This window comes from Mixophyes fleayi, chromosome 6, assembly GCF_038048845.1.
Source record: "Mixophyes fleayi isolate aMixFle1 chromosome 6, aMixFle1.hap1, whole genome shotgun sequence".
Classification (NCBI taxonomy): domain Eukaryota; kingdom Metazoa; phylum Chordata; class Amphibia; order Anura; family Limnodynastidae; genus Mixophyes; species Mixophyes fleayi.
The window spans coordinates 128,871,207-128,889,659 of NC_134407.1; the positions used below are offsets into that span (position 1 = coordinate 128,871,207).

An 18,453-nucleotide genomic window follows, 5' to 3' on the forward strand; every position below is an offset into this window, starting at 1 on the left:
TGTACTGTGATGAGGGTGGCATGTACTGTAATGAGGGGCAGAGGGTAGCGGAGCATGTACTGTGATGAAGGAGAGGTGAAGGCATGTACTGTGAGGAGAAAAGGGGGCATATATGGCAAAGAGGGAGGGGGGCATGTACAGCAAATTGGGAGGGGGGGCTGTCAGATTAATTAATACTGGGCCCCACAGTTTTTGATGGCAGCCCTGGATGTGCGCTTTCTCCATGTTTTGGTGCTACCAAAGCATGAGCACAAAGTCCCTGAGACTCCAGCAGATAAAGATGTCATATAAGTAATAAGTAGATTAGAGAGGCAAATTTACAAGGCCACAAGAGGACCAAGAATCACTATCCAAATACATAGTCAGCAAATCAGCCAAAGGTCAGACCATACTACATTAAAAATGGATAATTTAATATACAAATTTAAAATATATATGTATACTTTGCTTTATTATGTATTGATCATTACATTCTTTATTTTATATTTGGGGATATTATAGTCATTTGGCAGTTGTAATGTTTAACATTTCATGGGGTGGGGACAGGGCCAGCGTAACGCGATAAGTGGGGTAAGCAAGGCCAGGGGAGGGGGGGCGCCAAAAATGAGGAGCGCTCCCCACTGCCTGCCATCTCCGCTTGTCAGCCAGCATCCTCCTCCCTTCCGCTCCCTTCTCACTGACAGTGTCAGGCATGATGTCATCACGTTCCGACACTTTCAGTGAGGAGCAGCGCAAAGGGGAGCCGCACACCGAGACAGAAAGAAGAGAAGAAGAAAAGAATGAAGACAGGAAGACAGAAGAAGAAAAGAGAAGGAAAGAAGGTCTTGAATTCATAAGTAAATAACGGAGGGGACGGCAATGTGGTGAAAAAGGAGAGGGGGCAGCAATGTGGATGATCAGATGGGGCAATGTGTGGTGTAGGAAAGGTGGGCAGTGTGTGGTGGAGGAGAGGGGGGCAGTGTGTGATGGAGTAGAGGGGGCAGTGTGTGGTGGAGGAGAGGGGGGGCAGCATGTGGTGGAGGAGAGGGGTGCAGCGTGTGACGGAGGAGAGGGGGCAGCTTGCGATGGAGGGGGGGGCAGTGTGTGGTGGAGGAGAGGGGTGCAGTGTGTGGTACAGGAGAGGGGGCAGCAGTGTGTGTTGGAGGAGAATGGGGCAGCATGTGGTGTAGGATAGGAGGGCAGTGTGTGTTGGAGAAGAGGGAGGCAGCATGTGATGGAGGAGAGGGAGGCAGTGTGTGGTGGAGGCGGGAGGGCAGCGTGTGTTGGAGGAGAGGGGGCAGTGTGTGATGGAGGAGAGGGGGCAATGTGTGGTGGAGGAGAGGGGGCTGGGTGTGGTGGAGAGGGGGGCAGCATGTGATGAAAGAAAGGAGGCAGCGTGTGGTGAAGGAGAAGGGGGCAGCGTGTGAAGGAGGAAGGGGTAGCAGTGTGTGGTGGAGAAGAGGGGGGCAGCATGTGGTGAAGGAGAGGGGGCAGTGTGCGATGGAGGAGAAGAGGGTAGCATGTGATGGAGGAGAGGGAGGCAGCGTGTGGTGGAGGAGAGGGGTACAGTGTGTGGTGGAGGAGAGGGGGGCAGCATGTGATAAGGGGGCAGCGTGTGATAAGGGGGCAGTGTGTGATGAAGAGGGTGCACCGTGTGATGAAGGATGGGGCACAGTGTTATGAATGAGGGGGCACAGTGTGATAAAGGAGGGGGCACAAACAAACTAATTTGCCAAAAATGTTAAATCTTATTGCAAAGAATACATATTGTTAATTTATATTGTTCATATAGCAATTCAGTTTTGCTGTTTAATGTATTTATTTGTATTACTCTCTTTATTAAAGTGTATTATATGATTTGTATTAAAAGAAAGAGCATTACTGAATGAACAAATAATTTCTAAAAGAGGAGGGTGCAAATTTGTTTTTTGCAGGGGGCACCTGACATGCTGGCACCGAGCAATGTGAAAATACCTTTTGGAAGCAAGTGTGACTTAGACAATGTTGAAATGTGTACAGATATAGAGATATGTGTACAGATATGTCCCACCCCTCTCCCAATCCAGTATATACAGAGGATGTAACTCTTCCCACTCACACATCCATCCTCACTCTTCCAGCACAATGATAGCGCCTCTACTACTCTGCATTACCATAACAATCCTCGTCTGGGCAGCCTTTCTCAGGAGGTGCAGGTGAGTCCACAGGTTTTATCCCTGTATCCCAGTCAGGAGATACAATATTTAGAGATGCATCGCTCACACACAGAGAGAAAGGGAAGTTCCTGCGTTGCACTTTCCTGCTTCTCCTCTCTAAATGCAGTTTCACATAGGAGAGGTAAAGCATCTCATTCCTAGAGCTATAGTAACTGCAGGAATACCACTACTTCAAACAACTGAAAAGATAATTTTGTAGTTGTGTATTGTTAATGAATACAATTATATTATTCTTTGCACAGAAATATGTACAGTAATGGTCTGCATATTGTTTATATATTGTGGCATAGCATTTCTGTATTATTGTTTCTGTGTATGCAATAAGATTGTGTGCATAGAGCTATATATAGACAGGCTTCCCACATATGTTTATAAATTGTCGGATAACATTTCTGTATTATTGTTACTGTGTATGCAATATAATTGTGTGCATAGAGATATATATATATATATATATATATATATAGACAGCTTTCCCACATATGTTTATATATTGTCTGATAACATTTCTGTATTATTGTTACTTTATATTAAATGATATAATTCAATGCATCTATCTATCTATCTATCTATCTATCTATCTATCTATCTATCTATCTATCTATCTATCTATCTATCTATATATACACAGACAGGTCTATATAGTATGTATATTGTGGGACAAAATTTCTGTTTTGGTATATGTTAATTGAATTGGACGATTCTTATATTTGACCAAATTTCAGTGGTTTGCAATTCACAAATCAATACGCGCACCAGATTCATCCAAAATGTGTGGAATAATTTTTGTCCCCAGGAAAATCCGTTCAATTGCAGTGCATGAAATGTAAACAAAACAATCAGCGAGCATCAATAAATGTCACATGCTGTATTGGGAAGTCCCAGTGTATTGTATTGACTATCAGATACTTTATAGAAAATGATGACTTATGTGAAGAAAAAAAAGAACCTCTCAAAAAGTGACAATCTTCCTTTAAGCTAAGGCTGTGGTTTTATAGATGAGTCAAATACATGAAATGATGACCTTGCTGCCCATGTTGTGAGTTTTCGCTGGCAATGGTGCTTAGTTCATTTTGCCCTATACACCAAAGGCTAACTTACTGCCCCAGGCCAATATCACCAAGGCAACTCTATTTTTTTTTTTGTTAAATTGCAATGATAAGTGATTTACCATGGCTACAAGGCATTTTTTTCTGCAGAAATAAACCACTTATTGATAAATAGACCCCTGACTGAGAAAATGAATAACAATTTGAGGTTCTGCTGTCTGTTAGGGCCTCTCTCTATACTGTCCTGTCTTGATTAATCCTGCATTTAGTACATTTATGTTGGTTTTAAGTATAAGTGGAGAGATGCAGACTGATTGACTCCACGTCTACCATTGCATAACACCCTACAGGCATCCAGTAAGTGGAACACACAGAGATGTTATAAAGTTCCATGTAGAAATAAAGTTTGTGACTATGACCACCTCTCTATTGCTGGGTTATTAAGATTTTATTAATAGAAAGGGAGAAGTACACAGAAAATCAGATATACCTGGGGGCGGTACTTTTGCCACTTGCTGCTCTACCGAGAGCTTTTATTAAACTGATTCTTCCTAGACATTATTCTGTTTGCTTTGGTAAACATTACAAAATATATATTTGTGTACACAATGTTATTGTCCCACTAAATATCCAAAATAATGGTATACATAAAACTCCCAGTCACCTGTTTTGAGATCTTCTCCCATTTAGTAAATGGAATTTTTCTGCTCACCATGCGCCCTTAGATCCCAGTGTATGTGAACCACACAGCAAATAACAGTGATTGACTCTGTTGCCCCGGCTGTCACCATCGAGCTTCTTTGGTCCCCGCCTCAACTGTGGCACTTAAAACTTACCTGTTATCTTCAAAAATTCTCCCACTGTGTAGAACGGCTCTGGAGAAAGTCACGCACTCATGCTGACTTCCTCCACTTCAAGTTCTTACATGCCTCTTACAGTTCAGCCCTATAACTCTCTAAACAATCCTTCTTTAAGGTTCTCATTTCCTCCCAATTCTCCAAGCCCTGTCGTCTTTTTGCCACCTTCAACTCCCTTATCTCCCCTCCCCCACTCTCTCCTTGCTCTCTGCTATCGACTTTGCTACCCACTTTACCACCAAAATTGAATCAATACGTTATGACATCTCCTACCAGCAGTCCCTTCTTGACCCACCCACTGTGTCCTCCCTCCTCTGTGGATGCTATCTTCTTCCCCTCCTCTCCACCTCTTCTTCACTCCGGTATCTGCAGATGAAGTTCACATCCTTGTCTCCTCCTCACCCCCCCTCCACATACCCACTTTACCTCATTCCCTCCCACCTTCTTCACTCCCTCTCTCTTGAGGCTTGCTCCCACCATGCCCACCTCCTCAACATATCCCTCTACTCTGGAATCTTCTTCTCCTTTAAACATGCTTTTGTTTCCCTCATACTCTAGAAACCATCCCTTAACCCTACCTCTCTCTCTAATTAGCGCCCGATTGCCCGTCTTCCTTTTGCCTCCAAGCTTCTCGAACGTGTCATCTACAACCGTCTCACCTCCTTTATTTCTTTTCACTTACGCCTTGACCCACTCCAATCCGGTTTTCATCAACCTCTCCTTCTCAGTCTCTAAACATGACTCCACATTCCCCTGTCTTACCTTACCTGTCGGAGTTCCCCAAGGTTCCACTCTTTTTCCCCTGCTCTTCTCTCTTTACACCTCCTCCCTAGGTGCCCTCATTCGCTCCTTTGGACTCCAGTACCACCTCTATGCTGATGATACCCAAATCTATCTTTCATCCCATGACCTCTCCTCTTCCCTTATGTCTCATGTCTCTTGTTGTCTCTCGGACATCTTATTTTGGATGTCCCAGCACTTTCTTAAACTCAATATTTCCAAGACTGATCTAATCGTCTTCCAGCCTGCCATTGCCCTCTCACCTCCCCACCTCTCTATTTCTGTTAATAACACTACCCTTCTTTCTATCTCTCAAGTTCATTGCCTTTGGGGTCATTCTCAACTCCTCCCTCTCCTTCAAACCTCACATTCTGTTCCTCTCAAAATTCTGATATATATATCCAAGATTCTTCCCTTTCCGACCATGGAGGCCACCAAAATTCTTATTCTTGTAATCTCTCGCCTTGACTACTGTAACCTCCTTCTTTTTCCCCTTCCTGGCTCTCAGTTTGCCCCTTTTAAGTCTATCCTCAATGCTGATGTCTGCCTCGTTTTTCTCTACTTCCACTCTGTCTTTGCCTACAGAATAAAATTTAAAGTCCTTGCCCTCCCCTTCAAAGCTCTCAATCAACCCTCACCCATCCTAGAAAGATGGAAATAGCTCATGTGTTTTTCTGCTGTATACAGTCACATTTCACAGAGTACACAACTTTACAAAAAGGGACAAAATGTTCCTTAGTGCAGTCATCAGTTCGTACTCCCTTACTAAAAATATCAAATTGAATGTAGAATGATCAGTCCCTGATGTGTGAAAACAATTTGGCAGAGGATCCTAATAACAAGCATATGTGCAATATGCATTTCTATTCTCTAAGTCAGGGGTGCATAAGCTGTGGGTTAGTACTCTATGTTGGGTCCTAGAAAAAGCTTTTGGGGTTTCTTGATTGTTAGATAAGCAATGAATTTATTGGGATCCACCTGTATTGGAATCCTGGAACACTGGCACACAAACACTTTAGGTCCAAGCTAAGAAGAAACCTACTACTGCCTGGTGCTCAGTTACTAGGATATGGCATAATAAGGGGTGGAGAAATTTACAGTGATGGCTGGGCTGGGGGCTGACAGCACAGCACAGTAATAAAAAACATGTAATGCCAAGGGGTGTTTCATTGACACTAATTTAATTTATGCTGTTCAATATTAGGGCATTTCAATATTAGAGTTTTCCTCGTTTGTATTTCTTAACTGACAGTCTGGTAAAATAAGTAACAGTGAATTTTCATCCCCTAAACACAACATCTGAATAGTTTACATCCCTGTGTCTGACAGATCCAGATGTAACGCTCATTATTTGTGTAATTATTTATTTTCATAATTGTTCCATATTGTATTTAGCAGCATGTCACATGTTTGTATGTTAGATGGTAGAACCTCTTCTGTACCCTTGAACATGAGCTAGAAGGCTTGATTTAGAAGTGAGTTGAAGTGCAACATAGAACACTGGGTTCCAAGATAAATTTCTGATATATTGCTCTTAAAATACTCCGTATCATATCTCACACAATGATCCCAGATGAGATAAACAGTGATGTCACAGTAAGAAATTAAAACAAAAAAATTCTGAAACGTTATCACATTTTAGTAAGATATACATTTTGAATGTAGTTACTAAACAGTGTTTTTGTATCACTGTAGACAACAGGATGAGCCCCCCCTGGACTGTGGAATTATTCCGTGGCTAGGCCATGCACTGGAGTTTGGTAAAGACGCAGCCACGTTCCTATCACGTATGAAAGCAAAATACGGCAACATATTCACAGTATGTAACACTTGGATGACCAGCATTATATGTTTTGTATTGGAAGGGGATGTATGAGCTCAATGTTTTCACATGGAAGACAATACAATCTGAATGTACTTTGCAACTTCTTAATTTCATTAATTTAGAGTTAGCAGAGCATATGGCACTACCTACAGGATGTTCATGAAATTGAAGCTGTGACATTTGATGCAACAATGAATAATATTATTTTAATAACACTATTTGTGACTGGATCACGTATAAATAACTTATGGTATAAATTTATTTAAAGGAAATAGCGCAGGGTGCTTAGTTATATAATTGCACATGCACTTATTTTTGATATAAAATGGTATATTTTGGTATGGGAAATCTTTATTTCTGAGACATGGGGAAGAAATTTATTTCTTGTTTAACCTTGCTGGAGGGGATGCATTATTTCTTAAGGTATATATCTAATACAACAAGCCTTTGTGGATGGAAGTCTTTTGTGTGTTGTGATGTGGGGAAGTGGCTTGTTTGGGGTTTGTACCTTTCTTTGGGAATGTGTATTCTGGACTATCTGAAGGGAGGCCCCATGCTAATTAGATCTTTAGATGTGTGAAGGTCCAACATTGAAGGCAGGAAATTTTAATTAAGACTGGCTCCTAGATTCTCTGCATCTGAAAACCAGATACAGGACATCACAGCATCTCTAGAATTTCATAGATAAGTGTAAATATTGTTGACTTTGCAATGCATGTAAATCTATGTTTGTGTAAACACGTTGCATCCTGATTCTAAAAAGAGCCTGTGTCCAAATAAGTATAAAAAGCACTGTCTTGTACACTGGAATGTTCGTCTTGTTTCATCTGACCTGATCACTGGTACCTTCAACCAGTGTGAGAGCAAATAAACATCACTTGCTTCAAAGACCTGCTTGAAAATATCTTCAATATTGCTGTATTCCTGTGACCTGCAGATTAGACCCGAAATCTAATCCGTCTGTTTCTGAGGTTGGACCCAGCTTTTCCGGTACCACCGCTCTGCCTGCTACCCTGCAGCTCTGGTCAGTGTGATAGGCCAGGGGGGATCCATCCACAGCACCTCTGATCCATAGTAAGAGGTCAAGAGTACCAGCCCAGGTACGCCATTAAAGGGGTACACTTGCAGCGTCAGTTACCCAGAAGAAATCCGGTACCGGATGCCGGTAAGGAGTCCAGTGGTGGCAGCATTTGTAAGCCCCTCCTACTGCGGCAAGAGGGTTCCCAGCAGTAACAAGCAGGGTGACATAGGAGGTCCATCCTGTGACACTATTAAATAATTACTTCTCTATAATTTGTGGAGAAAATACAGAGGCAGCTCTACAGTTACACAATTCAGTTCTCTGGTAAGAAGTGAGCGATGACGGAATGTGAATAATCATGTGAATAATCTCTCCCGAAACATACCTCTAAGGGGATGATTCAGTTCCCTGTTTTAGTATCACATTATTGTGGGAACATTTTTTAACTTCAGCAGTTTCAATTCCTCCTTTTTTGTTTCACAAACTATAGGGAAGATGATGATGATGTGGCTCAATGAACTGCTCTCACCTGAATCTGCATTCCTGTTCAGTGGAACTCATGAGCATGGGGTCCACCTGTTATATTGGAAACCAGTCCAACCTTGGTCAGCCCAGGGCTTGAGTGTCTATGAGAAGGGGAGGGGGTGAAAACAGCATGGGGGGGCAAAATAGCATGGCTTCTCCTCCACTAAAGGTTACCTGCCTCAGTTCTTCCCAACCCATCTGGGTTGTGAGGGCTGAGGTAATAATAAAAGATTGTATATAGCAAGATGTGGTGGATGCAAATCAGGCAGTGCAATAGTGGTGTTGTACGAGCAGCTGTGTGAGTAGGAGTTAACCACACTCCTAGATAGTTTATGATAAATCAGATAGATCACTAAGCACTCAAAGTACAATTAATATTCACAAAAGAAGTGTAGTATGGTGGTAACTGGTGGTATATGGATGAAATGCAAATTGTGCTGGATACTGCTTTATTCAGCACAATTTGCACTTCATCCATATACCACCAGTTACCACCATACTACACTTCCTCTGCTAATATTAATTGTACTTTGAGTGCTAAGTGAACTAACTGATTTACTAATAATAAAAGATTGGAACCCACTCACTGGCAAGGAAGACCACTGTCCATTATGATAATATAGTATAATGATGTAAAAAAACAAACACACATTTTTAAAATAAGTTTTATTTGAAATAAAAACTCTTCCTTGTTCTCCGCTTTATTGAAGGAAAAAATGTATATTTTCTTTTTGTAATAGTCCAATCATAAATTCTTCTTCACTGAGAGTATTAGCCGGATTATAAAAAAAGAATTCCTCATTGGCCTACTAGTGTTTTATTCATTTAAACTTATTTTAGAATATGTTTGTGTGTTTTTTACTGTGTTGTATAAGTGGTTAGGGACCTGTGTCCATTATACTCGAACGAAAGTGATTGTGAAACTACATTTTCCACCACATACTGACAGCCACTGACTGGAAGGGCAGTTAGTTCCGATGAGTAGCCTCTTTCATTGAATTAAAGGATTTTCTGGGTACAACAGTTGGAACTTTAGATCTCGCATCCAGAAAAATCTCTAATTATTGTTTTAAATTAAATAGTCCTCTAATTCTACTCACCAGTCTGACAAATGCCCAAAAACATGTCACAAACCAGTATCTTCATCCTTGCCACTAGTAATCATGCAACCCGTTTAAATTATATACCATCAGCAAATACTCCAGACGCAAAAGCAACTGTCTCAATTTAATCTATTCAACAAGGAGGAGCTCTCAAAAAAAAAATCTGAGAAGAAATATATTTTATCCAAGGTTTAAAACGCATTCAAAAAAAGAGAAATTCGCTACCCAGGTACAAAAATGCAAAACATGACTTCCTACCATTCAGTACAGAGCTCTGAAACCCTTCAGTCAAATCCATCATACAGAAATACTGGCACATCCTCCTTAAAGTTGAAACATTCTCCCCACCATTCTCCCTACTTAACAGAAAGTTATATACAGAAAAACACATACATAGATCTTCATCTTCAGCTTTTCTTAGACTTAGGCAGTGTCATAGATTTTGGAAGTAGTCCCAGGCTCATAAGTGATTAAGAGATAGTGAGAAAGTTGCAAAAGTATGATGTATGTCTATATTTTAATGATACTGAAATAACAATAACAATGTACAATACAGAGTCATTTCTGGCCAGAAAAAATACATAAAATTTGTAAGCAATAAAAGAAAACAACTTAGTAAAAAAAATTCATCATGGATGGTAAACCAAAATAGAGTTCAATAACTTTGTAGAATGTAAAGGCCACACACTAAGATGTATGGGCTCTGGTAAACCAGTCTTGTTGTAATACTGTTAAATGTGGAGATATGGACTGTAATATCGATGTTGATACGACAAGGTTGAACTTAGAAAATTGGTCAAAATGATAAATAAAAAAAGAAAAATGAAAAGATTGTCACAAATAAAAAGTAGAAAAAATAAGCAGTGTCACGTCTAACTTTCAAGGATATGGGCCAAATGTTGGTATGGGCCCACCACCACCAGGATTAATTTGGAAAGGTAAATTGACCCTGGAAAATATTTTGAAAGTTGCCTCTTGTTATAGGCAGGGTAAAAGTTTGTGTGGCGTGCATGCAAGAGGCATGGTTATCTCTTTAGGCAGTGGCAGGCCACCTCCCAATCTCTTTCCTTACCATTCAAACACTTCAGTGATGCTGAGAGCACCACTGTTTGGTGTATACGGCTCCTCCTTCTTGAGCAGAGTAGCTTGAAGTAGAACATACCCCCAATTTGTCAGAACAATTTTAGTGTGAACACTCTAGGCTTCCCTTGACCCAACTAACCCAAACATTAGCTCAGAAGCACTCATGTTTAATAATTTATCCTTTTTACCTGAAAACAGTATTAAATAACACCCACATCTAATAAATAGGCCAACCTTCCTGCCAACTAGCTCAGACATTAAATCAATAACATCCACGTTTAACAAATAGGCCTACTTGCCCCAATGAGCATCAACATTGTGCAATTCCATCTAAACCTACCATCCTCCATTAGTAGGTTTAAGGAAACTTCACCAAATGGTTAGCCCATTGGTAGAATAGCCTTCAAACAGATGTGGTAGAGACTATTAATATAAGGGAATATAAACATGCTTGAGATAGACATAAGGTTATCCTAAAACTTAAAAAAAAGCTAAGAATAAATAGCATACCACCCAACCATTGGATTATTCAAATGGGGACTTTGTGCTTGTGCAATTGAATTGGGCACTGGGACCCCCAACAGCCTTCTCCGCCCCTCAATGCCATATGCAACTACAGCAGGTGCACATGGTACCTGTTAGCGGTACACATTTCCCAAGTGCCCTAGAATTGGAAGAAAAGTCGTGATTTGCAGGACAGTCACATCAAACCAGTACTGTCCCACCTAAATCTGTACTTTTGGGAGGTATGATATGGGGGTCTGATATTATCATTGATAAAAATTGTACTGACAATATGGACCAAATTGTTCTTATTTGTCGTCAAATTCTATGTTTCTATGTAATTTAAGTGTATTACTACAACATAAAACAGGAGCAGTTTTCTTCCTTCTACTGCCACTGCACCCATAAACTTATTATCATCATAGAGCACTTGTTTTTACCACTGTAACAACAGCACAGGCTATAGGATATTTTCCCATATATAAAATCCATTCAACAATTCTTGTAAGATACATGCAATTCAATATACTGCGTAAGTATGCGGCCGTATCAAGATGTGCCAGATTTAAGTGTATCTTGATGTGGCCACATTCAATTGATATGATGAAGTATGTCATTTGATTTAAATGAATAAATAATTGCTAAAATCTGTAATCAGCACCAGTGCTCACAGCCTTGGATGGTTTCTGCTAAAACATAGGGAACAAAGAGCATGAGGTACCCCTGTAAAAGCAACAACCATGACCAGGCTATGCCAGGATGGGTTGGTCAACCTATAACAGGGAGACCCATAGCATGGCGTCTCCCTGTAATAGTTTGAACCAGACCCAGCATGAAATGCAATTCTGAATACCACTGGAGTTCTTCCTAATCCCCCTAATTCCGGTCTGAGGGAGTTGGGGTAATGTGTAAAATATAGATAAACACTGATTAAGGTTGCAAAACTACAAGACACAAAAAACCATGGCAGCTATTAACTTTTTGGGCATGCTGGGGCTTACAGAATGTATTCTGACCACAGACCACATCACTGCAAATTTTATTTACTTTAATATCTGCCACCATCCCACCCCAAAGAAATGTAAGGTACAAAATAGGCCTAGATATGAAGGGGTTAAAGCCATCGGTGCTCTATTATTGGGTGTTGATAATCATCTATTATTTTCTGTTCTCATTTAAGTGAATTTAGGTGATTTTCACTGTGCCAAGCTGTCAATTTCAAAACACACCAGAATTTAACAACATGTAAATTGGACACGTCATCCCAAAGAGATTTCAGTTAGGCCATCCGAATATGTTTCTAGTTAATTGTTCTTTGACTTAATCTGTTTCACATACAGGAAAAACCCATGACGTCTTAAATTCAAAAAGGCAACAAAGGCGTAAAAAGAAATACAACTCATTTCCAAAATATGTGTAGCTTAAAGAGAAGATTTAATAATGATTATAAAGCTTTTAGCTGTGAAAACAAACAACGCCTACAAAGTGAGGGTAGGGGCAATATAGTTTATTTTCTGGCACTGCACAGATTTTCTTGTTGCAAGCAGTGATGTCACGCAGGGTACACACTGGAGTACACACTGTACAGGTATTCTATGAACCATAGAAAGCGGGATTGTGGATCTGGGTGGAAATGGCTTAAAATAGCTTAAACAGTGAACACACCACTGCAACTTTCAGCCTGCTACCAAAAGTAGTACTGCTTCGAGTAGCCTTATTTATGGGTCTGACTTAGATTAATCATGAGAGTGCAGTACATCGGCTCTGTCTTTACTATATACAGTATGTCACTCACACTTGCCTACTTATCATACCTCTTTTCTGGAGGTATGAAAAAAATGTGGGTGTGACTTAGTGACGCCATCCATATCATGTATGGGTGGGGAACGGAATTTGAAGATGGAATTTGTGTCATCACACCTGGTTCTACAACTACCTTCCAGGCAGATGAACACCCTTCCAAAAGAGTTGGCTAGTCTCTCTGGAAGGTCTCGGAGGCTAATCCCGGAGACTGAACAACTATGGATTCACTATTGTACATTTTGATGTTTTTATTTAAATTATCTTGCAGATATAAAGTGTGCCTTGAAGGTGGAAGAGGCATTCCATTTAATGTATAGACTAGAGATGCTCACTGACCCCCGTGTTTTGGTTTTGGTTTTGGTTTTGGATCTGGATTACCTTCGTGTTTTGGTTTTGGCTTTGGTTTTGCAAAACCACCCTTGCGTGTTTTGGTTTTGGTTTTGTTTGGTTTTGTTTTGCTATTTTGATTTAAAATCAATGTTTTTGGGCCTAAAATAACCAAATTTAGTGCTCCACCTGTTTCTATGATAAGTAATGTAATTGTAAAGCTAATAAATTATCCAAAAAACAGTTTGATTCCTGGTAGGCAATCATTAATTCTACACACAAACCAGATTGTCTTCCTCTCCATCTATGAATATTGGCAATGCAGCCATCGTCTTTGGATGTATATTACACCCTACACTTATACTTAAATATGTAAAGAAATGGCAAAGGCAGTTTGGTTTCTGTCTCTCTAGGCCCCCCTCCAGTTGTTGTAAATACAAAAAAATTCAGCCATTTAGACTGTACAATATTAATAGAAATGGACAAAAGCAGATTGGTTTCGGTCTCTCTAGGTCCCCCTCCACTTGTATAAAATACCAAAAAATTCAGCCGTTATAGACTGTACAATATTAATTGAAATGGAGAAAGCCAGTTTGGTTTCTGTCTCTCTAGGCCCCCCTCCACTTGTACAAAATACAAAAAAATTCAGCCGTTATAGACTGTACAATATTAAGAGAAATGGACAAAGCCAGTTTGGGGTCACTCTGTGTATGACACCCAACCCTTAAGGAGAAATTGTCCAAACAGCAGCCTTTCAAGACGGTACGTGATATGGAAATGCCCCAAGTCCCTTTCCACTCTGGGGGTAGATTGCACCCTACACTTACATAAAAAGTTTTAAAAAGATGTCATTGTCATCATCTTCAGCTTCATCCTCACCCTCATCAGTTTGTACGTCATCATCATAGACTATCAATTCATTGTCGCTTGAATCCGCCATTAGAGAACAGTCAGTGCTTGGATGTCTTGGATGGTGAAGGCCTTCCTCGTGGAAGATGTAGTTCATTTTTATAAACATAATTTTCTCCACATTTTTGGGAAATAACCATCTACGGCGATCACTGACTAAGTTTCCTGCTGTGCTGAACACTCGTTCAGTGTACACACTGGAGGGTGGACAGCAAGTTTGTACATGGGTTTCCAAATGGCCTGCTTTTCTTCCCAGTAAGGAAAGGGACTGTCTGACATTTCCATATCAATTACCTCTTGAAAGTAATCCTCCACCATCCTTTGCATGTTAATAGTCATATTGGATGGAGTTATGGGCGAGGTCACACATTTTTTTGAAAAATCGTTTAAACCAGCCCAGATGTTAAACTGTTCTGGTCTGCCCTCTGCGTCCTCCCTGCTTGTTTTGGGAAAATTCAATTTTTTACGAGCAGCAGCTGCTTGAGAAACTGAAGGAGGACATGTCGTCAAACCAAGGCCCAGATCAGCAGACAACTTGCTGAGCAATAGCTCCTTGCAAAAGTTCACATCTCGTTCATTTTGAAGCAAAGACTCAATGTAGGTCTTAAACCTTGGATCAAGCACAGTGGCCAAAACGTATTGATCCGAGCTCAAGATCTTAATAACTCGAGGATCATTGTGAAGCAAATTAGGTACTTTATCGACAAGGCCAACATACTTTGCGGAATTGCTTGCTTTCATCTCCTCCCACAGTTTCTCAAGCTGCTTTTCCAATAGTTTAATTAAAGGAATGACTTGGCTCAAACTAGCAGAATCTGCACTCACTTCACACGTCACAACTTCAAATGGTTTCAGCACCTTGCACAGCACTGAAAGGATTCCCCACTGTGCAAGACTGAAATACATGCCCCCTCCTTTCCCAATATCATGGCTTGTGCAATACGCTTGGATGGCTTTGCGCTGTTCCTCCATCCTCTGCAGCATGTACAGGGTGGAATTACCACCTCCTGCTTTGGTGGCAGGGCAAGTTAAACTGCTCTTGGAGCTGCTGCAATCTCCTACATGCTGTGGCCGAATGCCTGAAATGGCCTGAAATCTTACGGGCCACCGAAGCATCTCCTGCACCTCACGGTTATTTCGTAGGAAGCTCTGCAACACCAAGTTGATGGTGTAAGCAAAACAGGGAATGTGATATAAATCACCCAGCTGTAATGCTCGCACTATATTGTTGGCGTTATCAGAAATGACATATCCTGGGGAGAGTCCAAGTGGTATAAGCCATGTATCAATCACATCTCTTAGTTTGCGTAACAAATTGTCAGCTGTATGCCTGTTAGTGAAGCCGGTGATACAAAGAGTGGCCTGCCTGTGACAAATGTTACGTAGTGGTGTACATGCTGCTGCTGTTCCTGCTGGTGAAGGTGAATGACCAACCCAGTGGGCTGTCACAGTCATATAGTCTTTGGTTTGACCACTTCCACTTGTCCACATATCTGTGGTTAAGTGGACAGTGGGCAGAATGGCATTTTTCAGCGCAATCTCTACATTTGTACACACTTTTTGGTATAGTTGTGGAATAGCTTTACGGGAAAAATGGTGTCGCGATGGAATTCTGTAACGCGGACACAAAATCTCAATTAACTGTGAAAAACCAGCTGCGTTTATTGTGGATATTGGACGCAGATCTAACACTAACATGGCAGCCATGGCGTCTGTGATTTGCTTGGCAACTGGTGACTGCAGTCATATTTGCTTCCCCTAGCAAATGATTGTTTCACAGTTAATTGTTGAAATGTAGGACTGCTCTTTTTCTTGGCCTTTCTCTGGGCTGATGATTCACCCCCAGCAGCAGCAACAGCAGCAGCAGTGGGACTAACGCTTTCTTCAGAGGAATCAATAAGAGTGCAGGAGTCATCCAGCCTTAATAATTGGGATGCAGGGCTAACTCCGAACGCTACTGAGGATATTGATGAGGACGGTGTGGTGGGTGTATTTTGTAGCTGTCGGGATGTCGGTGAGTGGAGGGTCCTAGCTGATGATGGAGTGCTTGTAATTTTTTTGGAAGAACTTTCAGCTTTTCCCAACACTTTGCCATGAACTCTCGTCAAATATCGTAACATAGACGAGGTTCCAAGATGGTTAAGGTCCCTCCCTCGACTGACTGTGGCTTGACATGCACTACAAATGGCTATACAGTTGTTGTCTGGATTGGGGTAGAAATAATTCCACACATAAGAAGGGGATTTTTTGGTTTTATGGCCTTTTTCTTGTAACGTGCCAGAACTGCTGCCACCGGTGCAGGACTGACACAAACAACCTCATCCTCATCAACATCCTCATTAGCGCTCTCGTCACCTCCACAAATCTCCCCCTCATCCTCTTCTATTTCCAAAGTGGCATCCTCAATTTGTGTATCACCGGCTACACTTGGGCTGTTCAGGCACACATCAGCAGAACTGCTGAAAGGGTCCCTCTTTATGGGTACAGTAACAGAATGCTCACGATTAGACATCCCACTGTTGGATGGACTCTCCACAGGGATTGGTGTCATTTGGGATTCAGACCAAACATTATCCTCTAATGCCTTACTGTTATCTTGCAGCTCAGCTTTGACACGTAACAGTAGTTGTGCACCACTTGTAGGCTTGGTAACATTTTTTGATCTGCCACTAATAAACAAAGGTGAAGGCCTCATTCTCTCTTTGCCACTGCGTGTGTAGAATGGCATGTTGGCAATTTTTTTTTTATCGGCACTTAACTTTTCCTCAGTTACACTTCCTTTGCTCTTCAACACGGTAAAAAAATTTTGGGTGTGTGTTTTTTTGACTGATTTCAAAAGACTGTGTAGTTTGACATCGCCTTTCCCAGATGACGTACTGGGAACACTACCATCAGGACTGGTGACAGAACCTGGTTGCTGATTCTGCTCATATGTGGACTGCTTAGAATCCATTATGAACCCAACGCACTTGTAGTGCTACAAATTGTTTTAGATACTGCTGACAAATATGACTTTTGACTAGAGATGAGCGGGCTCGGATGCCGCTAATCCGAGCCCAACCGAACAGAGCGGATCCGAATGGGATCCGAGCACTGTTCGGATATTTCCGGCGGGCAAAAAAATTAAAACGAGGCTCTGTCGTCCAAGTCTCGTGTCGAATCTCGCGAGGGGTGGGAGGGAGGGCCCAGAACAATTCCATTTTGTACCTCTTTTTTTGGCATTATGTGCTCAAGCTACCTCGGTGCAACCTTTTGGCCTAAAAACAATATTGTGAGGTGTTCAGAATAGACTGACAATTAGTGGAAATGATTGTTATTGAATGTTATTGAGGTTAATAATAGCGTAGGAGTGAAAAGAAAAACACAAAACTGGTTTTTAGCACTTTTTATGTTTTTTTCAAAATAAATCCGAACCAAAACCTTTCGTCAGGTGTTTTGCGAAACAAATCCGAACCCAAAACCTCAAGCAAATCCAAATCCAAAACACAAAACACGAGACATCAAAAGTGGCCGGTGCACATCCCTACTTTTGACAGCCAGAAATATTAATGCAAAAGAATGGGGGACACCCCAAAAGCACTTGGGAGTGCTAAATATTACATTTTAAGTCTGCTGACAGATAGGACTTTTGACAGCCAGAAATATTAATGCAAAAGAATGGGGGACACCCCAAAAGCACTTGGGAATGCTAAATATTATATTTTAAGTCTGCTGACAGATAGTACTTTTGACAGCCAGACATATTAATGCAAAAGAATGGTGGACACCCAAAAAGCACTTGGGAGTGCTAAAAACTATTTTTCAGATTGCTGACAAACAGGACTGTTGACAGCCAGAAATATTAATGAATCCATTATGAGCCCAACACACTTGTAGTGCTACAAATTGTTTTAGATACTGCTGACAAATATGACTTTTGACAGCCAGAAATATTAATGCAAAAGAATGGGGGACACCCCAAAAGCACTTGGGAGTGCTAAATATTATATTTTAAGTCTGCTGACAGATAGGAGTTTTGACAGCCAGAAAAATTAATGCAAAAGAATGGGGGACACCCCAAAAGCACTTGAGAGTGCTAAAAAATTATTTTTAAGATTGCTGACAAACAGGACTTTTGACAGCCAGAAATATTAATGCAAAAGAATGGGGGACACCCCAAAAGCACTTGGGAGTGCTAAATATTATATTTTTAGTCTGCTGACATATAGGACTTTTGACAGCCAGAAATATTAATGCAAAAGAATGGGGGACACCCCAAAAGCACTTGGGAGTGCTAAATATTATATTTTAAGTCTGCTGACAGATAGGACTTTTGACAGCCAGAAATATTAATGCAAAATAATGGTGGACACCCCAAAAGCACTTGGGACTGCTAAATATTATATTTTAAGTCTGCTGAAAGATAGTACTTTTGACAGCCAGACATATTAATGCAAAAGAATGGTGGACACCCAAAAAGCACTTGGGAGTGC

General features: G+C 41.0%; 1 protein-coding gene across 1 annotated transcript in view; it reads left to right on the top strand.

Annotated features, from left to right (window-relative positions):
* Window positions 1-2,050: 2,050 nt before the first annotated feature.
* PTGIS (prostaglandin I2 synthase) overlaps window positions 2,051-18,453 on the top strand; it is a 76,304-nt gene continuing 59,901 nt past the window's right edge. The window contains exons 1-2 of the mRNA XM_075176416.1: window positions 2,051-2,174; window positions 6,577-6,700. Of these exons, the coding sequence (XP_075032517.1) occupies window positions 2,104-2,174; window positions 6,577-6,700 (195 nt within the window). The 5' untranslated portion in view covers window positions 2,051-2,103. The remainder of the gene's footprint in view (window positions 2,175-6,576; window positions 6,701-18,453) is intronic.